This window comes from Medicago sativa, chromosome 3, assembly GCF_051527215.1.
Source record: "Medicago sativa cultivar Bolivia chromosome 3, Bolivia_mono, whole genome shotgun sequence".
NCBI lineage: Eukaryota > Viridiplantae > Streptophyta > Magnoliopsida > Fabales > Fabaceae > Medicago > Medicago sativa.
This window is the reverse complement of record NC_140751.1, coordinates 60,078,768-60,105,720: the sequence shown is the minus strand read 5'-3', so window position 1 is coordinate 60,105,720 and position 26,953 is coordinate 60,078,768. Positions and strand designations below refer to the sequence as shown.

The window sequence follows — 26,953 nt, the reverse complement described above, 5'->3', positions numbered from 1 at the left end:
ATATGATGTGCAGTATATACTCGTAACAGTGATCTGGGTTGTTTTATCTTGGAGACGGTGTGGTTGTTAGTCTATCTTGCACAACTCGGGTAGTGCCGCGAAACGTCTTAAAGAAAGCGACCTGGTCGTGACTCACCCAGTAATTTCGTTCGGTATATTTTTAAACTCGAAAACAACAGAATCCAATCTCTCTTTTGATTGCATCGAGTTTACTAGTTTGATTTTGGAGAGATCAAAATCGTGAATAAGCAAAAATAAAAAACTCCTCCCATTGTGATGCTTACGAGGAAGATGTTTGGTTTACACAAAAAAAAAAAAAAAAAACTAACAAAAATTGCATTTTACCAAAAAATTATTTGCATTTAGATACAAAATTTGAAAGTTGTGCTTTCTTTTTATGTGTGTATAAAGGATGTGAAACTTCTTTAAAAAAATAAAATATGTGAAACTTGCTTTGCAACGTGTTGGTGAGAAATTGAGGAAAGCCGAACAAAATATCTTGATTGAAACCAAACGCTTCCTTAATTAGAGAAAATATGTAATAGCAAATTGGTTGTTTATTAGCTTATTTTAATTAGTAGTTTATTAGCTTATTTTAATTAGTACTTTTATTTTACATCAGTTTACTACTTTACCCCTAATGGTTGCATTTAAGCTTGCATTTGTGGCTCATGAAATCAATCAATGATTTCAACAAATTATCTTCTTCTTTCTAAAGCTCTTACTCTCATATATTCATCAACTAATTTTTCCTGTATATCGGATTCTATTCTAAATAATTAGAATCTCTACACTTGAGACTTAGATTTTATCGGTTCGTCCCTAATCTATTTTCCCATCTCAAAATATGACATTTTCATCTTGCCTTTTCTAAGTTAATGCTGACATGATGTTGTGAACTCAATGTTTTAAGAACCGAACCATGCATCAAAATGGTAAGAGCTCATAATTCGACCTCTTCAAACCACTCAAACTAGAACAAAATCGTGATTAAACTTTCAAAATTAAGGAACCATAGTAAAGACAAGTTCAAGGCTCAGCTGGTTGAACTGTATTTTGGTTCATTTTTAAGACACTGAATCGCCACTTTAGCAAATTATTACTTGGAATCCCATTGACAGATTATACATGAACTAAGTCGGAATGATTGAATGAAACCGCGGCAAATGAATCCTCCAAACAAAATACCATACTCAAATATACAATCAATTCAATGTAAGCAAATCAACGAACTATATATACTTTTTTTAAAAAGGGAAAAAAAGAAGGAAGGAGAAGTAACTCTACAACACAACTGCACAAGGCAAAAAAACCAAATGTGAATTTATCAACTAAATACTTGCCCTTCAAGTATCGTCTACTTGGGAATGGAATACAAAGCTTGGGAATGTTGTGGTGATGTCCCTGCCCAAACACATGAAAATCAATATAAGAAAAGGGCTAGTCAAAGACTAAAAAAAATAGAAAAAAAGATGTTGGAAGTTCACTTGACAAATATTTCTAAAGGAGAGTTATTTGGTTGTCTCCGTTTTGAAGATTACTCCAAAACAATAATTATGTCCACCAAACACTCGAATTCGATCTTCTCAACATACACTCTCCTATCATTTGAATTTTAACCAATAGGAGATAGTGTGTTAAGAAGATTGTACTAGAGAGTGTATTGCTAGCACTCTTCACACAAAAACTTGTTAAAAAATTACGGATTGAAAATTTACTTGAGATATTGAAGGGTCATGTTCTTCAAAAGGGACGGATGCCGCAAAACAAGGTTTCTCCACTCCTCCTTGTCAATCTTGCCATCATGCTTTGTATCTGCTTCCTCAAACGTCTGCAAGTAATCCAAAATTTAATGTTAAACTATTCCAAGTGAGTTTTCAATAAAAGACTGAAACTCTTGTATGCAATTAGAAGTGCAAGTGACAGAAAAACAGGGTAGCACCTTGTCGATTATACTTTCTATAACATCGTCCGATAGATTCATACCAGACTCCGCAAGTGTAGCAACCACCATTTGTTTCACCTGTATAAAAAGACAGACAAAAATCAGGCTCGTCTTGAACGAGAGCCAAAAAAAATAGAATTGGATTTTTAAGAAGATGAATTACCTCTTGCCTTTCAATAAAACCTTGCTGCTTGAGATCATATAGTTGAAAGGAAACTGAAATATGAAATTGCAGCGGTTTAGTTCTCATTTATTTAAAGAGAAAGATGATGTGTACAATAAATTAAAGAAGAGTTTAATGGTGATGCACTGTCACTCTTGACGTCCAATGAAATCTCATGATATTGCCACATAAACTCATTTTGTAACTGCAATTTAAAAATAACCGCGTAGTGCTGGATTCTGATTGGACGCCAGTGCAAAACTAGTTTACACTGACGGCGCATATCCCCTTTTCTCATTAAAGAATTTACTCTAAATGTGCTTTCTTAAAATTTAGAAGCTGAATTACTGACAATTCAGCCTAAAATAATAAAAGAAAAATATACAACATACATTCAATCTTATCATCAATAGGGGCATTTGGATGGAAAACGGATAGGGCACGAGCGAACTCTTCAAAACCTAGTATCCCATTGTGCTTTGTATCAAATAAATCAAATACCTAATAGAGTTAGAGAAAAGCTCGAGTGAGATACCAACCACATGGAATAATAAGAATCGGTCATTAAACATATTACAAGGAAAGGAAGAAAAAATTAAGTAGAAATGATAATTAATCCGGTCTGGAAAGTGATTTTTCTTGAAAATATGTGTGTAAAGGAACATGTGATAAACAAAACATATGAACAGGATAGTAAACACTGTATATTAAGGCAATGCAGTAGCCAGTGTTGTCAAATAGCGGCTGTAGCGAAACGGAATTTTAACAGACTGCTATTATTCCGCGATACACGATTTACTACAAGATGTTATCAAATAGCAGCTATAACAGTGCTATAGGGAATTTGAACAAGCCACTATTTTCTGCGATCTGCAATTGACAAAACTGATTGTAGCACCTTAATTTACATGATGAAACTACACTAATTTTGCCGGTAAACTAACTAACTTGAAATCCTATTATATGATGTCATCTAACTTCTTAGTTACACCTACAAACATTTACCAGAGGTACAAAGTTGAACAAAATTTTCTTGATTCTCATGTTCAATGAACTATTCAATTTATGTAGTCCACACCATATACCAGTGTCCAAAGTAAATTTAACGCTATATTGGATTTCCCATAAAATAGAAAATAAAACATTGTGATAAAAATATCTTCAGCAAGTATAAATCAAAATAAGAACTAACATAATATCCCGGAGATAAACATATTTGCACAAAACAGATAGAATAGAAGGGAAAGCAGTACCCGATCAGCAAACAAACTTTCTTTTTTATTCGTCTTGAACAATGCCAATTGAAATTCTTCCTGCAAGATGAGCACTAAAATTGAATATAACATCGGATAAAAAAATTTAAACTAAAACTCTTCCAAAGAAGGAAAACAATAACATAAGAACAGAAAAACTGTCATATCATATAAGTATAGATGATACATACAACTTCAACTGTGACATGTTTTCTTTCATTAAGAGAAGATGCTCAATCAATGAAATATAATATGCCAACCATGCATAAGTTGTTCAATGACAAAAGAAGGCAAACCTTGTTAATCAACCCATCATCAATTACAGCACTACTGATCTTTTTGAAGAGCTCATACAGTGCTTCTATTTCACTAACACTGACTGCATACATATTCAAAATAAATAGTCACCTATAGTATAAATATTACATACTTATTTCGAAAACAGTGGTGTGAAAAATAATGGAATCAGCAATACAAAGAGATAATCACATCTTCTATGCCATTTCTTTTTTGTTCTAGTTCATCAGCACTGATTACTTTACCTTTAAATTCAATAGAATATTGCATGATACAGTATTTCAGACGGAAGTATTCTTAATCATCAGACACTTCATAGATGTTGGCATATTAAAATTCTTTTGTAATCTAGTTTTGCAAATAGTATCAAGTAATGAATCAATAGAATAAAGTAGCATTAACGGCGTACACACTGTCTCCCTAGCAAGAAGTTCAGGATCTTCAAGGCCTCTTGACTGGTTATTTATATCAATGTCACAACAACGCAATACAGAAGCGAGTAAAGACTTGAATCCCTCTAAGCACTGCAACATGGTATCTCTTGCAAATCAGAATGCTCCATAACTGTTCCATGAATAAATCAGTTAGATATTCCCATGTAGTTCATTTATCATTAAGTCATCGTAAGAGGGCACTTGAGTGCAAACCTTTTAACCATTTCCAATTTCAGGTGCCAATAGCACGATCTGTGAAATTTAAAAAATAAAATCAGAACAAAATCAGGTTGCAAAATTGGAATACACATCTGCCAGTCGGACCATCACATTCTGATATCAGCAGAAAGTACTCAAATTGAAAACACAACTGCATAACAAGTTCCATATTTTAACCATGAAATTGTTACATCATACTAAAAGTATCAGCATTCAAAAGCCATGAATTGTACATTGCTCGTTTCCTTTCTCTTCGAAAAACATAACATTGTGAGCTTAAATTTGTACTCAATGAATCCCACAACTATTTATAAATGTCTATCAACACTCCTTCAAATTAATTTTGCTATATTCCACTCCATTTCAATCCGTTCTGCTCCATTTTCTATCTGAAATCCATAATAATTCGAAAACATGGGGCAATGCTATGTTGTCACATCAAAATTCAAATTCTTGATAAATACTCAATCCTATAAACCACAACAATCACAACTCTCATCATCAACCACGCCACTATAATAGCTGATAGACATGGATCCATAACGCAACACCCAATTCAAAATTCAATATCCACAATCCAAAATGATTCAAAATTCAAGATAATCCACTTTTCACATACCCCTTAACTCATACATAAAGAATTCAATTCACCGATCTATATAAACAAGCAAAAAATCAACATGTAGAAAAACAAAAAAGAAACGAAATTTAGAGAAAAATTAAGAACCCCACATGATAAAATCATGTACAGAAGTATGATCAATGATCAATGAGCAATAAGGTGAAGTGGGTAGGGATAAAAATCAAACCTTGATGGAAGTAGAGATGAGCAGAAAACAGAGAGGTAGAAAGTGGTGGAAATGGAGTTTTGGATGGTTAGGATTTTGAAGGTTCACAGCAGAGGAAGTGAGGGGAATGAGACTATGTGATGTGATATGGTCGATGACAGGTATAGTACAACCCACACATAACTTTCACCTCAATAAGGTCAATTATAAGATGGCCATCAAGTTATTTATCATAGTAATTATTGGTCCAATTGTGTAAGAAAGATTTATGTATGATACAAAATCATTTTAGTTGTGTGCATGTTACATAAAACCTAAGTGTAAATGATGAGTGATATTTTAATAACCAAAATGACACCAATTTTTAAGACGTTGTATAAAAATATTTTGGTAAAATGACAAAAAAAAAAAAAACACTCGTAACATAGTGGTGTGGGGCATCAAACATCAACATTGTTTGCAACTCCAATAGAGGAGCCTGTCAGAAGGTCACACATAACCTAAAAGAGCATATGTGCTTCATCGAGAAATTCGTGCATGAGTTGCCCTCTCTAGACACATATTGGCAAAGACATGTTAGGAATGTGCTCTTTTAACTAAACAATTTCACCAAAGAAGCATATACAGACATGCATGTGTGAGTGATCCGAATGTTGAGGAATATGAAGACTTGTAAAGAATTTGTCATGCAAATAATTTGTGCAATAGAGTTGTTGATGATCAACATTGTGCATCCATCTCCTTCCTCGTTAAAAGATAAGACATATATCTAGTCTACTTCGTTGTGACGAAGTAAACCCTAACCTCGTCAAGCATAACTAAACATTCATAAGCTTTTATTGAGTGTCTGAAATGTTGACAGAGTCAACCAATTGACAAAGTGCTCCTAACCTCGTCAAGTTATCATACCATGATGAGGAGGATTTGTCATTGATACGACATTGAAAGCCTTTTCTTAAAGCTTTCAATTCCTTTAAAATATTTCTCTAGATTCGAGAAATGTTGCCTTCAAACTTCTTAAGTGAAGTAACATTAGATCCCTTGACTCTATTTCACATCCTATTACCATCTGTGCCACCTGAAATGAAGATCTTAGTGACTATAAATTTTATCGCAAATACTTGTAGATAAACAATGTAACTGCATAGTATAAATATGCATTGTCATATTAACTAATTTAGTTAGGCAAACCCGCCCCCGTTTTGTTAAGGAAAACAACCTTTCAAGTTGGGAGCCTTCTTTGTATTGCCTCTAAAATATAATCATGCATGTCTTTAGTAGCTCGACCTTGTGCCAGAGGAAAATTCAGGCAGTACCCTAAATTGGCCACGAAGCAAATAATAGAGATTTATTTGATACTTCATTTAATTGTCTCGTGCATTCTCTTATAACACATATCTTTAGACTTTTGAACATTCATTTTCATACCATAAGCAATACAAAACTCATTTAAGATGTCCATCGCCAATTTAGTTTGATCCAAAGTGGCCTTACAAAAGAGAAAAATTTAACATCATCAACAAAAAGAATGTGAAACAAACTCAAACCACTATTAGATATATGTATCGAACTCTAAATCCCTTGTTGAACGTTTGCATGTGATCGTCAGCATGGTTGGAAGAGTCTGGCTTGGAAATAGAGTTATGTCTTTAGATGTGGCTTCCATTAAGGTTTAGTGACGTCGTCGTTTTGTTTTTCCTTCTTAGTGCAGTAACGGTGAAGATAGCCATAACATCGACACCTTGATCAAATCATATGAAGAACTTCGTATTACACCTTTTTATCAATGACCATTGAGCCAAAATTCAACAACTGCGAGAGTAATTAAGGTCAACTTCCACTCATACGTGAGTAATATTCCACACTCTATCTTGAAAGTATCGTTATTCACTTTTATGGGACGGCCAATAGCAGAGGCCAGGTAAAGACATAAGCTTTTATCATGCAAACCATATCAAGACCAGGAAATCAAATCCAAACGACTATAAGTTTGACTTTTACTTATGGCAAAGGTGAATCTCGATGACTAATGACAGACTACTAAATAATGGTCAAAAATCATCCAACAACCATAAAAAATAATAGGGCTAAGCAAAAAAGTATCACCCGCCCGAAACCCGATAAATCTGAAACTGGATGGGTGGCACATGTAACGCCCATTTCGATTATTTAATTATTTTAATGAGTTTTAGAATATATTAATATGATTAGTGTGATTTATAAGATTTATGTGATTTATATGATTTTAGAGAAATTTATGAGACATTGTGACTTATTTTATTGTTTAATAAAATAAGATTCGAAAATAAAATAAATATTAAGTTGTGGGGTTATTTTGTGTAGAAATATATTTGTTATTTGATGTAGAGATATATTTGTTATTTTGTGTAGAAATATATTTGTTATTTGATGTAAATATATATTTGTTATTTTGTGTAGAAATATATATGTTATTTGGTGTAGAAATATATTTGTTATTTTGTGTAGAAATATATATGTTATCTGGTGTAGAAATATATTTGTTATTTTGTGTGGAAATATATATGTTATCTGGTGTAGAAATATATTTGTTATTCAGTGAAGAGGTATATTTGTTATTTGGTGTATTAATATTATTAAGTGGGAGAGATATATATTTAATTTAGAAATAAATAAGATTATGAGGAAAAGAGTAATTTTGAGGTGTAAGAGAAATTAGATGAGGGGTTATAAATAAGAGAAGTTAGGTTTAGAAAGACATAAAACGTACGATCAGTTTTTGGAGAAAACAAGGTTTAGAGAGAAGAGAAGAGAAGAGAAGAGAAGAGAAGAGAAGAGAAGACAAAGAGAAGAGAGAAGGGTTGTCAATCGATAATTCTAATGTAAGGGTGAGACTAACTTTCAGTAATATTAAGTTTTTAATTCTGATAATTAGATTTAACATGTTGTAGGTTGAGTTTATAAGAATTTGAGAATTAGGGTTTTGAGAGAGATTTGATGATTAGATGATGAAAATTTGTTGAATTGATGTAGAAATTGTGTACGGACCTTAGGGTTGTGGGAGTTACGAAACAGCAACACATTTATTTTTGGAATGTGAAGTCTTTGGATCCCTTTGGTATCAGGTTTGGCTTTGGCTAGGTATTTCTACGGGTTCACCGCGTGATCTTCATCAACATTTCACTCAGTTTATTGAAATGCCTGGATTGCGTAGATCTACACATCTGTTTTTTCAGGATTATTTGGTTTACCACGGTTTGGATTCTTTGGAAGATAAGGAATGATCGTGTGTTTTTTCAGGATTATTTGGTTTACACGGTTTGGATTCTTTGGAAGATAAGGAATGATCGTGTGTTTAATAACACGGTATCGACACCTTTCAACCTTATAGAAAAGGTTAAATTGACATCTTTTTTATGGTTAGAGTCAAAACAGGCAATTTTCAATTATAGCTATAATGACTGGTGGAAGCAACCGCTCCTTTGTATGGGCGTCCACTTGTAATATTTAGTCTGTTTTGTTGTTTCGGTGGTGCCGGGTTGTGGTCACCGTTTTGATCTTGTAAATACTCTTGGGTGGTTTCCCCTTTGCACGCCTTGTGCTGGGTAAACTACAGTTGTTTATATATATATATATATATATATATATATATATATATATATATATATATATATATATCATTTTTGTTTGTTCAAAAAAAAAAGAATGAAATAAAAGTGAAAAATGTAATCCTCTTTTATCCTTTTATCCCCATTCACATGATGAACTACCCTATCCACAATAATGAATAAAGGAAATAAGAAAGAAAGTTGGAAAAATATACTAACAAAAATACTAAAGGTATTCTACATGATATTAAAATATGTAAGTTGCAACCTCTTGTTAAAAAATTATTATTACATGAGCTTTAACATTTTAGTATACTATAATTTTTAAATGTATATAAACAGAATAAATAGATAAAAGATGATGAAAATGTAACTTTTTTTATTGAAAATAAATATAGATTTTTGTTTTGACAAAAATAAAATAAATATAGAAGATAACTATTACCACTAAATTACCACTAAATTCGTATATATAAACTAAATTTATATTTTTTATGCAAATATATGCTATTTGACATAATCTTCATCATAAGTTTTCAAATGTTCTTCATAATAAATTCTTCAATGTTACTTGAAATTAGTTCTTGTAAGAACAGAGAAATGATAAAAAAAAATTAAGATAACAAACACTAATCATATAGAAAATAACAAAGAGGAACTTAAAAAGAGATATATCCTAGTCATCCAATAGATGAGGGTTATTTTTAGGGATAAACAAATTTACCTCCTCCATTCTCCTCCAAATCTTCCTTACCCAAAGAAAGTGAACAATATATTTTTCATAAGTATGATCATATCAATTTATACTTTTTTTTTAAAAAAAGGATATTTCATAAGTATGAGAACTCGTATTGATACATACTATATATTTGTTAAATAAAAATTAATGACAACTAATAATTTTTTTTTGTGGTTCTCAAAACATTTTATATGCTTTATAATTTAATTTTTTTTATATAAAAAGAAGATATATCATATTTTATCATAGGCACATTTATCCTATCATTCCATTCTAAAAAGGTTCTAAATAGGAATAGAAGAATAATGAAATTATCTAATAGTAAAATGAAACAAAAATTGTAGTGAAACTGATGACATTAGACCCATGTAGAAGGTATTATTTTGGCTATTGAATTGCTTAAATCCATCCCTCGAATCCAAACAAAAGAAACAATACATATGTATGGGAAAAATGGAATTGGCAAACATCGGTTGGCTATATAACATAAATTAAACGGGATTCAAACACCATTTTTTTGTGAAAATTATAATGTGATAAAAAAAAACTGAATCTATTATCTTGCAAATTAGCTACAATGTGATTTAGATTGGTACTTGTATTTGAGAAGGATGAATAAAGAGTTTTTTCTTTTGGCAAAAACTTGCAGGAAAAGTGATGAACTTTGATAGGGAATACAAAATTCCACCTTTTTGTCTTCTGATTCAACCTGAAAGCTTTAAGAAGGAAAATCAATTGATGTACATATGGGCAACAAAAAAGAAAAGACTCAAATAAAAAACTCCAAAAATTACATACTTTTTTGTTCTTCTAGTAATAGCATGAAAAAAGTCTATTGGAACAATATGTGACAAACACCGCAAACAAAACATTGAACAAAAATCCAACATGTGATTTTATCTTTGCTTGAGACACAATATGTAGTGAAATCCAAAACTACAATTTTTGTTAAACTTTATAAAGATGGTTTGTATATCTCTTCAACTATATGAAGGTGTATACATTGGAGCACTTGGATAGAATAAGAGTGGTAGAAATCTTTTTAGATATTAAAAATATCTAAAAATGTTGTCTTACCTGTAACATAGAGCTAACCATACGAAGGTCTTCATGGTCGCTTATCTCTGGATTTCTACAAAGATACTGCAACAACTAAAGAAGGTAGGCTACATAGGTGAAAAAAAATAAAACAATATATTAAGAATGATAACATTTGGTTTTCAATTAGTGCAGTAAATATGTGAACTAAAAGGTTGCAAATAAAAGGTCTTGATAAAAATAATGAGTGAACTTTCCATTTTTCATCCCCTCAAAAAAGCATTCAAGTGAAAGACAAAAAAAACTGTATCATTGATAATTTACATTACTTGTGACTTACTAATTGCCATTGAACTTCCATCATGTTTTTTTTATAGAGGAACTTCCTTCATACCAATTTTTTGAGAGGAACTAAAAGGTTACCAATGTGAAAAAAAAACTGTACCATAAATATAAATAATTTTCGTTATTTCTAACTTACCAATTGCATGTCAATGAACTTCCTCCATATTTTTTTTTACGGAAACTTCCTTCATGGTTGAATTTTTATTTGAGACTAAAACTTTGTCAAATATCTTTACATTTTTGCAATGTTTGGTATATAACTTTATTTTCTACTAATTGAAAATGAAGAGAAAATATGAAAAATGTTTGCATGCATGTATGCTGACACTATGGGGTAAGCTATGGTGGTGAATTAGTCATTTTAATAGCCTAACCTATGGTTATGAATATGTATCAATTCAATTGACTATAACCGATTAGTTTTAACAAAAATGACCTTATGTTGTATTGAATTCTAAGCTAATGGAAGGTTGAACATGAATGGGCAAACATTAAGTGGATAATTAAAAATGAATTAGTAGAGTAATAGTTAAGTAGCTAAGAAAGGTGGCAAGGTTTCAATCAATAGGAAATGAGTAATTGGAGCTCAAATAGACATGCCACATCATCACAACTCTTGCATAAGAATAACTCAAGTTTCAAATTCAAAGATATATATATATAGATAGAAGGCTGAATCGACTCTTCCCTCCAAAAATAAATGAAATTGACTCCTACCACAAACTAAATATATTTTTTAATCTATCCACGTGGCTCTATGCTTTTTGAACATGTTCAAGATAGAGTCCGACACGTAGCTTCAAAAGACCCGTAACCGACTCGACCCGACCCTAATTGTTTTCAATTTTCGTTTCAGAGATTCAAAAATCAAACATTGCAAACCCTAAAAATCGAATTTCCTTTCCTTCGTAGTTTCGTCCACAGAATTCGCAGGCTTCTTCAATCGTGCTGAAATTCGTACACGGAGTCGAATGGGGAACCGAAAAGAGCGTCGTCGTGCAGCTCATTCCAACGCTGGTCGCAGAGTCAAACTCGATCTTTTCGCGGAACCCTCCGGTGAATATTGCTCCCTCTATATGTTTTTTTTCGTAATTGTTTCATTTTATGGATTGATTTGAATTCAGAAACCCTAATTTCGTTCATATCTGGGAAATCAACTTGTTTTTAAAGTTTTCATTTTTTTTTTAGTTATGTTCACAATTAATTATGGTATTTTACGCTTTATCAATTAAAAAAAAAAAAATGATATTTTACCCCCAAAAAAGCGAAAAACAAATACATGGATGAATGGTTGAGTTGCACTTCATGTGACTAGTAGGTAAAATTGTTACTTGTCAGGCTCTGTTTGGATAAACAGCTTAGAATACAAACACTTATCATGATAAGCATTTCGTTTAGCAAAAGATAAAATAAATTTAAGTTGTTTTTCACATAAGCACGCTATTTTGGAGAACATGTGAAAATAAGCTGAAAACAGGGTATGACCAATGTCATAAGCTGTTTTCATAAGTTCTCCAAAACTTACAAAACTTATGCCAGTAGATAAGCCAATCCAAACCAGCCCTTAATGTAAAGAATTGCTTCTATCAAAACTTTTTATTTTTTTTTATTTTTTTTATGTATGCTTTCCATGATTTTCAGTTTAATTGCATGTTTTCTGTTTTGTTGTGTGTTTATATTTCTGTTGTATAAAGCGAAGGTGTATGAAGTTACTTTTTATCTTCTTTTAATTGCTTTTGTCCTGGACCTAGGAAACACTTGCAAACATTAGCTTCCTAGTTGTGTTGGACATTCACTAAGACTTCTAATTCACAATTATCTTCTTTAGTTTTCTAATATTTATATTTAGTTATCTGTACTAGTGTAGTAAGTATCCGACAATATGTATCCCGATACGATATGAAAACAGCAATGGCCGATATGTATCAGGGTCTGTATCCCAAATGGTCATGTATCGCCGGTGTATCCCATATATCACCGACGTATCCCGATTCAATCTAGGATCGTATGATACCTGTGAAATTTGCGTTTCACTTGCAGAGCCTGGGTTGGGTTGCGCGACCCTCCAGAAAAATCCATTTTTTCTGTTTTTTACATGGGTCGGTACTGGGACTTGGATGGGTTTGTGTGACACATCAGATATTCCTGGGTGAACCACTTTGTATTCCGGGGTTTTGTTTTGTAACCTTCCAATTAAATTGGAACTATTCCGAAAAGCCACACATGTTCTTGTACTTTACAACTTCCCACACCAAGAAACTTGAATAAGGCAAATAAGAAGGAAAAATCTATCTTAATAGAGGGTGAGACTCATGAGAGTGAAATTGAAGAGATAGTTGGAGATGGAGATGAAGTGGTAGAGAATGAGATACATGAAGTTGAGGATGAACTAGAAAGTAGTTAGGATTTATGAGTTATGGCTTATGTCTTTATTTCCGATTGAAAACATTTGTTTTTTAGGCTATGACTTGAGTTTTGAAGTATTTTAGAATTTGGAATTATGTTTGATTTTGATTGAATTAAGGATGCTTTATGTTATTTCGTTTTGCGTATGACTTGAGTTTTGATGATCTTGAAGTTTATATATCATATTTTAAGCCATATTTTTTTGTTCATGTATCTTACGATACATGATTAAAAAAATTGGTCGAAAGATACACAATACATGCCCTGATTTGACTACCATGATCTGTACAAATGCAGATGAGTAGATCACATATTACGTAGATGATATTATGTCTACAATTACTCGTGCCAACTTTTAAAGTATGTGTGGATGTGTTTTTAACGTATTAATTTATATATAGTATTATGGTGTTTCATAGTTTAAATATTTGTCTATCCCTCTGTCCATTCATGGTATACAAGATCACTGTCCGTATCATGTTTGTACTTTCTACTTTCTAGTTGTCGACAAAAAAAGTTTGAGCTTTTACATCTGAGGAGAGTCGGGTCACGTGTCTGCATTCCACTGGGGTAGTTTATGTCTTTGTATCACATGCTTGTCAGAGAAATAATTTATGCAATACTTTGGATTATATATGTGATTTATGGAATAGTATTAGATCATAGATCCATAAATCTGTTATATAGGTTGTTTTCTCATCACAATCTCAATTTTATACATTTCCAGGAGAGTTGGGTGGCTCCACTATACACGGTGATGCCGGAGGAGATACCAATTCACAACAGCATGATGGGTTACCCAATTCACCCTCTTCTTCAGGTGGGTTCTGTCAGTTTTCCTCAAAAGGACTATATTTAGAGGACATGAGTGCTCAACATTAAATTGGTGGAAATATGGATGAACTATATATACGAGACATATTTTGTTCTGTTGTTTGCCCCAAGAAACTGTTCTCTGACTGTAGGGCTGCTGAGGTCTTGGGAACATTCATTTCAGATGAGGTCGACCCTGCCACATTGAAATATGAATGACTCCCAATCGTTTTCCCTCCTTTTTGGCAGCTTCAAGGGATTTCCGAGGTTCAGGCGGTAGAAAGTTTTATTGGTTCGTATGTTTCTGTCTTTATTTGCTTTGTGGCTTGCTGACATTTTCTATCTGTAACAGGTGATTCAGATGATACAAGCTACAGAGCTTTTGAATCTATTTGCAACTCATTTTTTTTTTTTGTCTCTTTTGCTATTTGTAGCGATCGCTTGTATAACATTATCGTTGCGGATTTATTTTAAAATATTCTTTCCTCTATATGGTTAATATCTAGCATTTTTGAATACTGACATAACAGCTTTTGTCTTCAGGTCAACAATCACAAAATCCCCTTTTGTTACTTGGGCAATATAGTGATGATGAAGCCGACGAGGGATCGAGCAAAGGGCCTAATGATACAAAGGTGCATAGCCATGAAGAGGTATTAATTGTACTATCTACATATCTTTTCTAAGCCAAAAGCTTGATGTTTTCATACCAGATATGTATCATATTCTCGTGTCTGTGTTTGTATTGGGCTTTGTTGTGATGTTCATGATTTTGATAATTTCTGTCATTAAGTCAGACAAATGACAGATACTTAATTTGTTGGAACGTATCTACATTACAATTGCTTTTCCCTACTGTAATTTCATGATATTCATATTTTCTACCACCAGCTAAAAGTATAGTTGCACAATCATTTTTACATTAAGTGCATTATTTGATATTTAATATCTAGATTATATTCCTGCGCCCTTCGTGATAATTAGGCTTAATATTGTTTGTGTAATAGGTGAGTACAGTACTTAATCTAAAAATGATTAATCTTTATGTACTATTTATACCGGGTGTTTTATTTTTGTCAGGCTAACGGTGCACTTGATGAAGGATTCAGTGTCCCTGTAGATTCTGTTGCTCAGAATAATGGACATCAGGATACAATGCAAAATTTAACCTCGATGGATGTTGAATATAGTGAAAAAACTGAAAGTGACGTTGCTCTTGGTAATTTGCAAAATGAAATGGTTTCCAAAGATCAAACGGATGCTTCGGAAAATTTCGATGAACGGGTTGGAAATGATACCAGTTCAGGATGGAAGATGGTGTTGCATGAAGAAAGCCAACATTATTACTACTGGAATGTTCAAACTGGGGAGACTTCGTGGGAAGTGCCTCAGGTTTTGGCTCAAGCTGATCATTTGACTAATGATCCTTTACCTCCTGCTTCTGTCAATGACAAAACCGATAATGTTACAGTTGGTGTGGATAACTCCAACATGCTCTCAGCTGCAATGCTGGGTACGTCTGCTGCTTTCACAGTTGATGAAACTGTGGAAACCTCGGCGATTTCTCATAAAGATTTGCATGATCATGTGTTCCAAACGAATGGATGTAGCGAGGAATGTACAAATGAAAATAAGGGTTCTAATATCCATGGAGATGATTTGATAAGAAATGATGGTCTCATGAGTTTATCTTATGGTGGAGATCATTCAATAGGCGTTGAAGAACAGCAAGTAGAAATTGACTTTCCTTCGCGTCTTGTCCAACAGACTGAGAGTTTGTTAGAGATGCTGAAATCACTGAAAAAGTAAGTATGTAGCTTCAGTTGTTCTGCATTATTTGTTTGTGGTATTTTGTTGAACTATTTTATTTGTTGAAGAACTTGATTCTCCATATTTAAATATTTAGTGGAATAATCTACAGGTCAAAGGGAAATCTGCAAGGTCAGGATTCCTTGTCAAAGTATATGCTAGAGCTTGAGATTAGACTTTCTGATTTTAGGTCGCTTTCATCCTATGGATCATCTTTGCTTCCGTTCTGGGTACACTCTGACAGGAAGATTAAAGTACTTGAATGTTTAATCAATGTTGAATTGTTGCAAACTGACAAATCAGAACATGATGAAGTAGAGGATAAACATGTACCTGTCGCTGAAGAATTTGGGGAGCAACCGAATGGTGTTGGCCAGGAGTCTGAAGCAGACCACAATGAAAACAAAGGGAGCTTTCTTACTTCTGAAGTTTCTAATGGATGTCAGACTGACGCTTCAGTTGAAGCTTTAAAGGATGTGAGCGATAAATTTTCCTCTGATGCTCAGCACATTCCATTGTCTATTTCTACTGGCAGTCATGCGGAAACAGGTCTTGAAGTCAGCACACAAATTGAAGCCACCATAAATCCGGAGGAATCAACCCATGAAAATGTGTGTAACATTGGGGAAGATGTTGATATGGATGTTGACATGGAAGTTGAAGATATGAATTCCTCAGAAAATACTGTCTTGGATGCATCAGTTGCAAATGATTATGTGCAAACAGACCAACCATTTCAGTCAAATCCACAAATTGAATACCATTCTTTGTTGCCTGAGGATGCATTTGTTGCGCCGCCTCCTCCTGATGATGAATGGATCCCTCCACCACCCCCAGATAATGAGCATATGCCTCCACCACCACCGCCTGACGATGATCAAATGCCCCCTCTTCCACCCGGTGATCCACTTGCAACTTGCTATCATGTTATCCCATCTTACACAGAAACAGGCCAATCACTTTCTTATGCTCAATATAATCCATCTTATCTTGGCGCTAGCTCCGAGTATTATGGTCAAACAGCTGCTGAAGTCCCAACTAGCAACATATATGGACAAATTGCTATGCAACCTGCACAGCTTTACTATAGTGCAGTTCCTAACATATATAGTGAAAGTCCTCAAGTTATGATCAATCCGACTGATCCCGTTACTTATTATGAGGCTCAAGATGGTACGTTAGTATTGATAACAGAATATTAGTAGTTAATGATGTTTCATTTCTTTATTACTTTGAATATTGTCATAGATATCGTGTCGTGTTGCATTTGTAATCATTGTCTTGTTGTATTTTACAGGAGCTGGTTTGAAACCCACACCGGATATCAATATTAGTGATTCTGGTGGTGTTAGTGGGGCTGATAGGGTCTCTAGTGATATTCCGTCCATCTCAGCTGCCATCCACGATCCTGCAACTGTTTCAGTTGATGCAAGTGTTTCATTGGCACCAGCTACCACTGAAGTTAATGCAGACAAGACCACCTCATCATTAGCTGCTAAAGCACAAGCTAAAGGTAAATATTTTGGGCTGGTTTGATATTAGTGGCTAGATTATTGGAAGCGCGATCTATCAGTCGTATTGGATATCTAGGGGTTTATAACATAGTCCTTGTGAGCTTAGCTCAGTTGGTATGGACAATGCATAAAATATGCAAGGTCCGGAGTTCGAACCTCGGCCACCACCAAAAAAAAAAGAATAAATAATAATACTGATAATGAAGGTAAGTTAAAATTAATCCTAGATTGTTGTGATGGATGAATGAGTCCAGCAACATTAGTGGTTTTACTTGTCAATTCGTGTATGTAATTATTGAATCAGTCTACTCCATACGATAACGAATTTCTTGCGGTATCTGTGAATTGTAGTTAGACTTTGTTATATCTTGAGCATCTGCATGCTTTTTATCTGCTTGTATTTATTTCTTCTTCCATAAATTTTAAATTCGCTTCACATCATAAATCTATATAAACTATGCTACAATGCACGGGTACTTACTTCCATCACCTTTTTCCTCAGTTGTCCGTAGTAGAAAACGGGCAGTTGCAGTTGGATCCTCATTGAAGTCTAATAAGAAGGTTTCAAGTCTGGTGGACAAGGTAGGCTTCCTTTTTACAGTGATTTTTCTTCAGATTTTATAGTTTTTTTTTTAAAAATTTCATATCCTGGATTGTGCTCTTGTTTGGTGTAAAATTCTTTTAGTTTCTAATGTTTGACTTCTGAACATTATTTTTTGTTTATTATTACTAGTGGAAGGCAGCTAAAGAGGAATTGCTTGAAGAAGAGGAAGAACCTGAGAGCGAGTATGATGCCTTAGAAAGAAAGCGCCAAAGGGAAATAGAGGTTTGCATGAGGACTTACCCCGTTGTAAAATTTTGCGAACACCCAAAGTTTTGTTTCTGACGTTTATTCCATTGTAGGAGTGGCGTGCGAAGCAAATTGCAAGTGGAGAGGCCAAAGACAATGCTAATTTTCAACCTTTGGGTGGTGATTGGTATGAGACTCCAGAGACTGTTAACTTAACACCCACTGATACACTAAACTTAAAGACAAACAATGATATATTTCTTGTTTTATGCAGGCGGGAGAAGGTCAGGCGCAAGAGGGCAAAAGCAGCAAAGGAAACTGTTAGCAAAGCCGAAGTTGCAAGTGAGAGTAGTAACCAACAGAAGCCAGATATTGTTGAACTTGCCAAGGGTCTCCCAACTAATTGGCAGGTGTGTTTCATTGGTCCTTTTGTATTGCTTTATTTGAATAGGGAATCTCCTGTACTTTATTAGATTGTGAAGTATTTCAAGTTCCGTCGTCACTTTTTAGCAAGCTTTTTGAAGGTGAGGAAGTCGGGTTAAAGGATTTATGAACACACACGCGCACACATTCATTTATGTTTTCTGTTTTAACGGAGGTAACTTGGTTTTACCTCCTTTTTTATTGAGTGTTCCTCTGGCCATCATTTTACAATTTTGCATTTGCACATTAAGAGTTCCTTTTATTAATTAATATTAGTAAAATCAAACAAATAGAGGTTAGTTATAGGATACAAGCCGGCGGATGAATTGGAAGAGTGCTACTTTACTATTTTTATGATAGAAAGATAAATATACCCCTTGTGGGAATTTTTTACCAATACACACTATTAAGATATGTGCATCCTGTTATCTACATAGCTGTCACCACCCAGTCTTGAAACTCTCTTTTGATGTTGTTACTGTATTTTATGCAAGAAGGTAGATATGTGGCTAGGTGCAATTCAAGAGTATTAATGTTCAATTTTACGTGTTGTGATCTGTGACATTAGGGGATAATGATATTGGATGATGAATGTTTTTCTTATCAATTTTTACTTGCTTTTCAGGCTTATTGGGATGAAGCCTCAAAGAAGGTTTATTATGGTAATGTTGTCACATCAGAGACGACATGGACCCGGCCAACGAGATGAGATGAGCACTGAAATATATAACACTATCACATCGTAGAAGACATGCACCCGACCAATGAGATAGGCAATATATATGTTTGGAATGGATAACATGGGTTTTACTGCTTAGAATATTTGCTTCTCTTACTCGGAGTATACTATCTGGTTTCAAATAGTTAGGGTTTATTAGATATCCACAGTGCATTATTTGTTCTTGCATTTTTCGTTAGTTACTGTGCATTTTTTTAGAAGCACCGGGATGAACATTGTTATTCTGGAGCAGTTCTTTGCTGCAAACCAAAAGAAATGAAGGTAATATGAAGTCATTTTTAATGCTAAGTGAATAAAACTGTATTTAGTTCCCTAGAAATCAACTAGCAAGTGTTGAAGGTTTGGCACTTGTGGCACGCTTGCAAAACAATGAATAAAAACATGAAGACGTAGAATCAAATACATGCTCATTATGCCTGTAATCAGCATATGATATGTCTAGAATAGATTTTGTTGCTCGGAAATAATATACGGAGTACAGTAAAAATCAAATTCCAAGATTATTGAATATCAAACTTATGTTTTTTTTTTTTTATATACCCAGTAACAAACGGAGCCTTATCTAAGATCAACGTGACCAGTTGAACTAAATAAATTAGTTATTTTATCTAAGTTCAACGATGTGGCAATTTAAATCGAATAGATTAGTCATTTTTACCGGTGTCTTACCAAAAATAAATGTTAAAATTTTGAAGTTCTAAAAAAATTAGACATTTAACAATAAAGACTCTAATTTTTTTTTTTTTTTTTTTGCGGAAGAATGAAACATACATGGACACAACCATGACTGAAAAAGCAAATTGGATCCTCTCTTACACTTTTTTCTCTTTTCCTCTCCTAACTCTATTTCTGTCTTAATCTCTCTTTCTTGATTATATTTTTATTTTTTTAATAAAGAGAGTGAGTTTAAGAGAGAGAGAGAGAGAGAGAGAGAGAGAGAGAGAGAGAGAGAGAGAGAGAGAGAGAGAGAGAGAGAGAGAGAGAGAGAGAGAGAGAGAGAGAGAGAGAGAGAGAGAGAGAGGAATAAGAGAGGTGAAAGAATTATGAATTGTCAAATGACATTGTTATGGAGCTGATAAAAGTTTGGAGAAGATGTTGCAGGAACACAAGGACTATTTGACTGCAATTCAAGGGAGCTGTTTTATAAATGTAACAAGATAGAATGCAAGTGTTGGGGATGTAATTTGGTAAAAAGAAGTGGATGAGAGCATACATATGCTATAATTCTTGGCGCTGTTAGGATATGTGCAAGACATTGGCCAGTTGGAAAAGTGGAAGGTGTTTAGGTGTGGAGAGTATTCAACAAAATCAGCATACAAAATTGTCATGGAATACTCAGGACAAGAAATAAATGAGATGTATAAAAAGACATGAGTATCAAAGTGGTGAAACACAATCCTATAACATGTCTACGGTCAAATACTATATTAAAATGGTGAATTTGTCGAATGGAGGAGCTAAAACGTAAAAGTTAAAAGTTGAATTCATTGGATAAATATAATTTTGTGGTGACTGTAAAAGTTAAAAGTACATCTCTGATTTGTCAAATGGAGGAGCTAAAACGTTAAATAGGAGAACTGCAAATTCAGAAATGTGTGAAGGATGTGGTTCATGAGCATGGGACAATGTTTTAATTGTTGAATTCATTGGATAACATAATTAAATTCCTATGTTCAAACTGAAAAATAGATCGGCACACTACTTCAAAACTACTTAAAATTTGATGCACCACAAATATCACCACAATTCCACTACCAAATCTTACCAATAATGACAATATTTGGTACTCGTTACGATATATAAGCTTTTTCCTTCCACGGAGAAATTTTGAGAGTTTAGTTGGTAACAGATTAACAGTAACAGAAAGTTCAGTGATACTTCATCTTATAGAACAATACCCTGTCAGACCAATATATTCTACAGTACTATGATAAGGAAATTAAAGAATACAACAGCAAAATCTTCTAACAAAGCATACATTTGTTCTTGCCTATCACCGCCTTCTCCGGTTATCCCTGTAACCGTAACCTTCGTCTTCACTTTCTTTGTCTTTTAAGAAGCCAAGAAAAGCAAGAAATCCAAAAAAGAAAAATCCACCAGACCAGTTGCCTCCACCTCCACCTCCTCCCCCGCCATCATCATCATCACGAGGCGGAAATCCACTTCCACCATCATCAATTTGTGGGGACTTCTCCTTACCTGAAAGTTGAATTCAACCATGGCAAGCCATTAGAGCATCCTTGGATGGATTCATTAGTAATACATGAAATGAAGGGAGACAAACATGTTTTAACAGATAAAAATATCATTCAGTCAACAATTACCTGGAAGATGGGTAATTGTTGGAGACTCTCGTAAAACAGTTTGAGTTTGCTCTGCACTACATCTTGCATTCTGCATATATCAGAGGATCTTAGTAAAAGAAGAATCGAGAAATGTATCGTGTTCTTTATATTATAACAAGTGTATGTTCAAATAAAATATTTCAAGACAATGTACAAGAGTAACCAATATCAAAACTCCTGAATGTTTAATGTTTTTCTAGTATTCTACCCAAGCATATAAGGGACCATAAGAAGAGGACTTTTAAGCTTAGGATGTTTCACAAAAGATACCAAAAAACAAGGACATCAAATCAAGTAACATGAATCATTGATTCATATTAATGTATGAAATTTATAGCCTGGAAGTATGCCAAAGGTCAGAATCCATAAACCATATGTGAAATTTCAAGTTATTCATTCCAATGTTCCAAAAATGACATAAATGACCACCTCTAATGAGTAATGAAGCTGTTTTCCAAAATTTTATGGTTAGACAACATAATTCTTCACAGGTCGGAATGAAACAAAATCTATATGAAGAATATATTCGAAGTTCAGAAACTCATAGACTATAAGAATTGGAAAAAATTGCAATCTAGAGTAAAGGAAGAAACTAGACTACAAAAATTTGATAAATTGAAATAAGAGTAAAAAACATTACCAAAGCTGCAGCACATATTATAGTTGCTGCCTGAGTAGAACGAGTTCCTCTACCATGTGGAAACTGTGTACAACTGACTGATCTTGAATTATTAACAGTCCGTAGTCCTCTTGGAAATTTAACTGTATTAACAGTCCGTAGTCCTCTTGGAAATTTAACTGTAGAAACACCATTCTCTTCCACACAGTGGCCACCTCTTCTCACTGTGCACACAAAAATATGATCAATATACTATAGTTAAAAAACTGAATAAGCAAATAATGCTTTCAATGACTTCTGTGACAAATAGAAAACCAAATGTGTCAGATGGTATAGCAGGACAAGGATTTTGGATCAATACTGCCTTTAGCAGGAAGGGATGGAATGGAATCAAGGAAATGAGATATCCATTTTTATAACCCATACAACTAGGAAAAACACAAAAACACAAAGATGCATATGGAAGCAGTTTCCTTAAATTGTGCGTGAATTTAACACAAATGTGCACAATGGAACAGCTTAAACCTTCACCTCATTCACCTCAAATAGTATCCAGTCAACTTGAAGTGACATACTATATTCAAAGTTTTACACACAAGTGAATGTGTCAATTAAAAGCGCGGGATTCCAAACACATGCATTAATCCTTGGATAAGATAGCAATCAATAGAACACACATCAAATTCACTGGCAGGAAGGTAAATCAACAGTCAAGATTGCCCAATCTGTACTTCTGGTAATATCATCATAACTGAACACTTTTATTGGCATGCTCGCACATTACATGCCTATATAAAGCATAAAAGGGATATCTATGTGTAAAACAGGATACAGCGGACATATTTATCTATAACGATTTTTTCAAGGAATTCTACGTGCACGTATCTCGTAGCAGATGGAAAATAAAAGTGACGGGGAAATATAATTTTTCCGAACTCATATTTCTTATGCCTAAATATTATGTCTCAATTTACACTGAAATATAATAGAAGTCAGAAATTATCATTTACCTGGTGGTAATTTGGGCAAAGATACAACTGCACTAGTAGCCAACATTGGTGTGCAGGCGGAAAACTGGCATTAAAAATGAATTTAAGTTAAAACATAAAACTATAAAAGTATTTCCGAAAAAGATAAAAGATAAAATATCTAGTATGTTGGAACTAGGAAGCAATTGATAACAAATTCTAAAAGGTGGGTAAAGATGTATAACAGTGAATGCTAAGAAAAAGACGACCCCCAACCCGATTGATGATTGTCATACCTATTTCTACAACAGACTTCCAATAAAGAAGATGTAAAAAGAAAGAAAAACTAGAAGCCAACAAACTAAAAGTTAAGACTGGATACGCGAATAAAACATATATAGTTTCTTGCATTGAAAGTAAAATTTAGGGGTGATAAGAAGCTCTCCACCGACCAACACAGATTACTAATTACTTGCGCACAGGGGATTCCCAATTTATACAGTAATCATAACCGAAATGTTTACCAATAAATCCAGTCGACAAAACAAGGAGACAATTAGATTGCAAATATATTCAATTGTAATATATTTTTCACAATTCAGTTTCATTCATTTAAAGAAAACATTCTCCAATACTTCCCCCATGGAGCTTCATTAGACTAAACACGTACGTGTTATCACTAGCGGACTGCGTAAAACGGTGGAACACCGAAAATCCACTATGTGAAATAGCAGGTAATGTTGCGGCTAAATAGAAGAAGCCGCATAGCGGTTGAAATAAGTCAATTATATATTAAAAAAAAGCACGGAGAATAGAGGCAGAGCATATCAAACATATTGAAAGGATTACATATTACGGTGAATATAGGAGTAATACTCATCGACTCTTCAGTTTTTCTATTTTAAAATAGGTCATGTTTGGCACACATGCAGACTCTTCAGTTTTATTATTTATAAAAAAAAAAAAAAAACCCTAAATTCTCTTTTTTCCGCTATTGCTGCTAGCATACGAAACTCTTCAGGTTTATTATTTCAAAAAACCCTAAAATTCTATTCTTTTCCCGCTATTGCCGTTACATCTGCTAGCAGAAATTGGAATAGCGGCTGCTATTGTCCTACTAGAAAAACTCGGATAGCGTTGTGGTTTTCATAGTGGATTCATCAAGATTCTCTATACTATAGCGCCGCTATTTGACAACACTGATAAGCATATAAGAGTTAACCTAATCTAAAATTATATTAAGAAAAACTGTAGACGGTATCCAACATTCCAACCAGAATATGATAATATCATAATTGCCATCAACACAATAAATATTCAACATTCCACGTACATAATTAAGCAAACCACAATAGTCATGTTTACTAAATGACGTTAAAATCATAAATAAATTGATGCCCAGAAAGAAAACTAAAAGATTTGTGAATGGGGTGAAAAATGAAATAACATATAATAGAAATGTGAATGGTAAAATGTAAAAAAAAAATAATAATTTGAATTCAGAATCTTATTCAGCTAAGCAAAGTATCTTATCTAGAAGGTAATTATGCACAGACTAATTAAAAGCCGAGTTTTGGTTTCAACAGCAGCCAGAAATACCAATAGAGCCGGCAAGGTGTTGTTTTTGGCAAGTTTGAGTCATGCCCTAACCTTTTACGTAGGCGTTTAAAGCAAGTTTGTAGTTGATTTTTCCTATCAACTAGACTAGATCACTTAACCTAAAAACTCACATGTATGACCAAGTTTAGTTATGGAAAATGGCTTAATTTTTAAGATAGAAAACATAGAAACTTACAAATTCTGCACGAGTCTGCTCGCGAGTTTGACAACCAAATCATTTATTAAATTTGATTCATCATGATTTGCCCAACAAAATCCTTCAATAAAAATGTAAACTTCTTCTACCAAAAGTGCATTAAAAAATTAAACTCCAATCTTCTAAACTCTCTAGCAAAATATTACAAAATCTAATTCTAATCACATTCGTTTGGTCACATCATAAATCTCTTCCCATATGAAAATCTTATGCAAACCCACCAACCCATTTCTACAAACTACAAAAAATCCAAACTTTCAACATACATAACATCCATCATAAAACTTCAATGATTGAAATTGAACAACACAACAACAAAGGGTATGCAAAAAAAAAAACCATAAATATTGAATTTTTATATACTGATATTAAAGAAATGGATAAAATATGTAGCGTACCACGCGGAATCGTTGATGGATTACGATACGGCGAGTTGTATGAGCCGAAAACTATGATATGGTTGCGAAATTGGGTCGAATTATGGATGAATTTGGAAGGTCCGAGTGAGAAATTTGAAACCCTAACAATGGTTTGGAAGAGGAAGATGATGGATAGCTTCAGAAGCAGTTTGGCCCAAAAATTTCAGAGACCTTGCAAATTGGCACCATATCTCCTATTTAATATTACTATTTTTTTTTTATTATTTTATATATTGTAGATAATCATCATTTATTTACTTTTTAATTTTTAGCATTTTTTGTTTTTGAAGTACAAATGATTTTTTCTTTTGACAAATGTTATAATGTTTGAGTCATTACATCACTTCTTAACTTTCCACCTCACTCATTAATCCATAATTGAATTGATGATATATTAACAAAATTAAGATGACACCGTAATTTTTTAATCTTTAATGCATATAAATTATGGGAAGTAATTTTATGAAATTTTGATTGGAATTATTTTAATTTTGATTAAGATTATAAACATTAATATTTTACAATTTCATATTGTATAAAAGTATACTTATAATTTTTATTGACACCAACAATATAGTAAGTATAATATAAATTTTTATCTTTTTGAAAGACACCAACAATAATATAACATTCTTATAAACAAGTTTGTTTAAGGATTATAATTGGAAGAGAAAAAGCCATAAAAAAAAAAATCATGTATTTCCTTTATATATAGTATAGATTCTTATATGCAAATTTGTTTAAGGATATAGTTAGAAGTAAAAATCATCAAAAACCATGTATTTTTTTTTATATATATAGTATAAAAAGTTATTTAATAAATCCATTCAATGATGTGTTGTCATATAATTGAATGTATGCAATTTAAATGAGATAAAGTTGGTAAAATTTCTATTTAATTTTTTTTTTGTCATTCGTTGAATACATGTGTAAAATAACTTTACCACTTCTTTGGTTCAACTAAAGGATAAATGAGTTAAAGAGTTAAAGACCCATAATTCAAATCATAGAAAAAGAAAAAATAATAGTGTAACAATTAACACACTAATATTTATCTTTAACAAACATTTGTTTAAATTACAATGATCTACCGTGATTCTGACAATCCCATTATCAATCCAAACATGTGCTAAATTAACTTTATAACCTCGTACCAAAATATAAAATAGAATAAACCATGTTTGCATTTCTTTTTGGGTACATAACTAAGTTTGAATTTACAGTAAAAACAAAAGGGTATGCATTAACCTTATATCCTCTTACCAAAATATAAAATAGAATAAACCATGTTTGCATTTCTTTTTGGGTAAATAACTAAGGGTGTGTTTGTTTCAAGTTTACCAAATTTATTTATAGGAATAACATTATTTGGAATATAAAGATGGGAAATTTATTCCAAGGTATTTAGGAAAAAAAATGTTTGGTTAACATTATAAGATTCCAAGGAACCTTAAAAATAGAGATTATAATAGGTAATTACACAT

At 33.1% G+C, this 26,953-nt stretch overlaps 3 protein-coding genes across 7 annotated transcripts; 1 reads left to right on the top strand and 2 right to left on the bottom strand.

Annotated features, from left to right (window-relative positions):
• Positions 1 to 1,167: 1,167 nt before the first annotated feature.
• LOC146938760 (calcineurin B-like protein 3) lies at positions 1,168 to 5,219 on the bottom strand. 2 transcript variants are annotated; one of them, XM_085752669.1, is made up of 10 exons: positions 5,121 to 5,219; positions 4,306 to 4,344; positions 3,904 to 4,222; positions 3,658 to 3,740; positions 3,362 to 3,421; positions 2,501 to 2,609; positions 2,109 to 2,161; positions 1,943 to 2,023; positions 1,719 to 1,831; positions 1,168 to 1,404 (listed from the first exon to the last, which is right to left on the bottom strand). In XM_085752669.1, the coding sequence occupies exons 3-10, from the start codon at positions 3,926 to 3,928 to the stop codon at positions 1,347 to 1,349; spliced, it is 582 nt and encodes a 193-aa protein (XP_085608795.1). In that variant the 5' UTR covers positions 3,929 to 4,222; positions 4,306 to 4,344; positions 5,121 to 5,219; the 3' UTR covers positions 1,168 to 1,346. The 2 variants fall into 2 exon arrangements, with proteins under 2 accessions (XP_085608795.1, XP_085608794.1); XM_085752668.1 differs by having other exon boundaries at positions 4,068 to 4,222.
• A 6,462-nt stretch (positions 5,220 to 11,681) lies between these two features.
• LOC146938759 (WW domain-containing protein) lies at positions 11,682 to 19,590 on the top strand. Of its 4 annotated transcripts, XM_085752666.1 has the most exons (12): positions 11,682 to 11,864; positions 13,942 to 14,034; positions 14,180 to 14,319; positions 14,571 to 14,680; positions 15,108 to 15,832; positions 15,949 to 17,009; positions 17,134 to 17,349; positions 17,853 to 17,932; positions 18,084 to 18,176; positions 18,254 to 18,327; positions 18,415 to 18,550; positions 19,189 to 19,590. In XM_085752666.1, exons 5-12 carry the CDS (start codon positions 15,183 to 15,185, stop codon positions 19,270 to 19,272), a joined length of 2,394 nt encoding a protein of 797 aa, XP_085608792.1. In that variant the 5' UTR covers positions 11,682 to 11,864; positions 13,942 to 14,034; positions 14,180 to 14,319; positions 14,571 to 14,680; positions 15,108 to 15,182; the 3' UTR covers positions 19,273 to 19,590. The 4 variants fall into 4 exon arrangements, with proteins under 4 accessions (XP_085608792.1, XP_085608789.1, XP_085608790.1 ...); XM_085752663.1 differs by lacking the exon at positions 14,180 to 14,319; XM_085752664.1 differs by having other exon boundaries at positions 13,942 to 14,319.
• Positions 19,591 to 21,070: 1,480 nt separating this feature from the next.
• LOC146938758 (uncharacterized) lies at positions 21,071 to 25,639 on the bottom strand. The gene is made up of 5 exons (XM_085752667.1): positions 25,449 to 25,639; positions 23,277 to 23,340; positions 22,288 to 22,490; positions 21,627 to 21,696; positions 21,071 to 21,501 (listed from the first exon to the last, which is right to left on the bottom strand). Exons 2-5 carry the CDS (start codon positions 23,320 to 23,322, stop codon positions 21,296 to 21,298), a joined length of 525 nt encoding a protein of 174 aa, XP_085608793.1. The 5' UTR covers positions 23,323 to 23,340; positions 25,449 to 25,639; the 3' UTR covers positions 21,071 to 21,295.
• Positions 25,640 to 26,953: the final 1,314 nt, after the last annotated feature.

Excerpts from the sequence above, each read along its gene's own strand:
- LOC146938760 (XM_085752668.1), bottom strand. The coding sequence starts at position 4,191 with ATGTTGCAGTGCTTAGAGGGATTCAAGTCTTTACTCGCTTCTGTATTG. Across the intron at positions 2,610-3,361 it reads AAAGTTTGTTTGCTGATCGG|GTATTTGATTTATTTGATAC; the intron begins GTACTGCTTTCC and ends TAACTCTATTAG. Across the intron at positions 1,405-1,718 it reads ATGACCCTTCAATATCTCAA|GGACATCACCACAACATTCC; the intron begins GTAAATTTTCAA and ends GTGTTTGGGCAG.
- LOC146938759 (XM_085752663.1), top strand. The coding sequence starts at position 11,780 with ATGGGGAACCGAAAAGAGCGTCGTCGTGCAGCTCATTCCAACGCTGGT. Across the intron at positions 15,833-15,948 it reads ATGCTGAAATCACTGAAAAA|GTCAAAGGGAAATCTGCAAG; the intron begins GTAAGTATGTAG and ends AATAATCTACAG. Across the intron at positions 17,350-17,852 it reads TGCTAAAGCACAAGCTAAAG|TTGTCCGTAGTAGAAAACGG; the intron begins GTAAATATTTTG and ends CTTTTTCCTCAG.
- LOC146938758 (XM_085752667.1), bottom strand. The coding sequence starts at position 23,322 with ATGTTGGCTACTAGTGCAGTTGTATCTTTGCCCAAATTACCACCAG. Across the intron at positions 22,491-23,276 it reads TTTGCCCAAATTACCACCAG|TGAGAAGAGGTGGCCACTGT; the intron begins GTAAATGATAAT and ends TTGTGTGCACAG. Across the intron at positions 21,502-21,626 it reads AACAATTACCCATCTTCCAG|GTAAGGAGAAGTCCCCACAA; the intron begins GTAATTGTTGAC and ends TTCAACTTTCAG.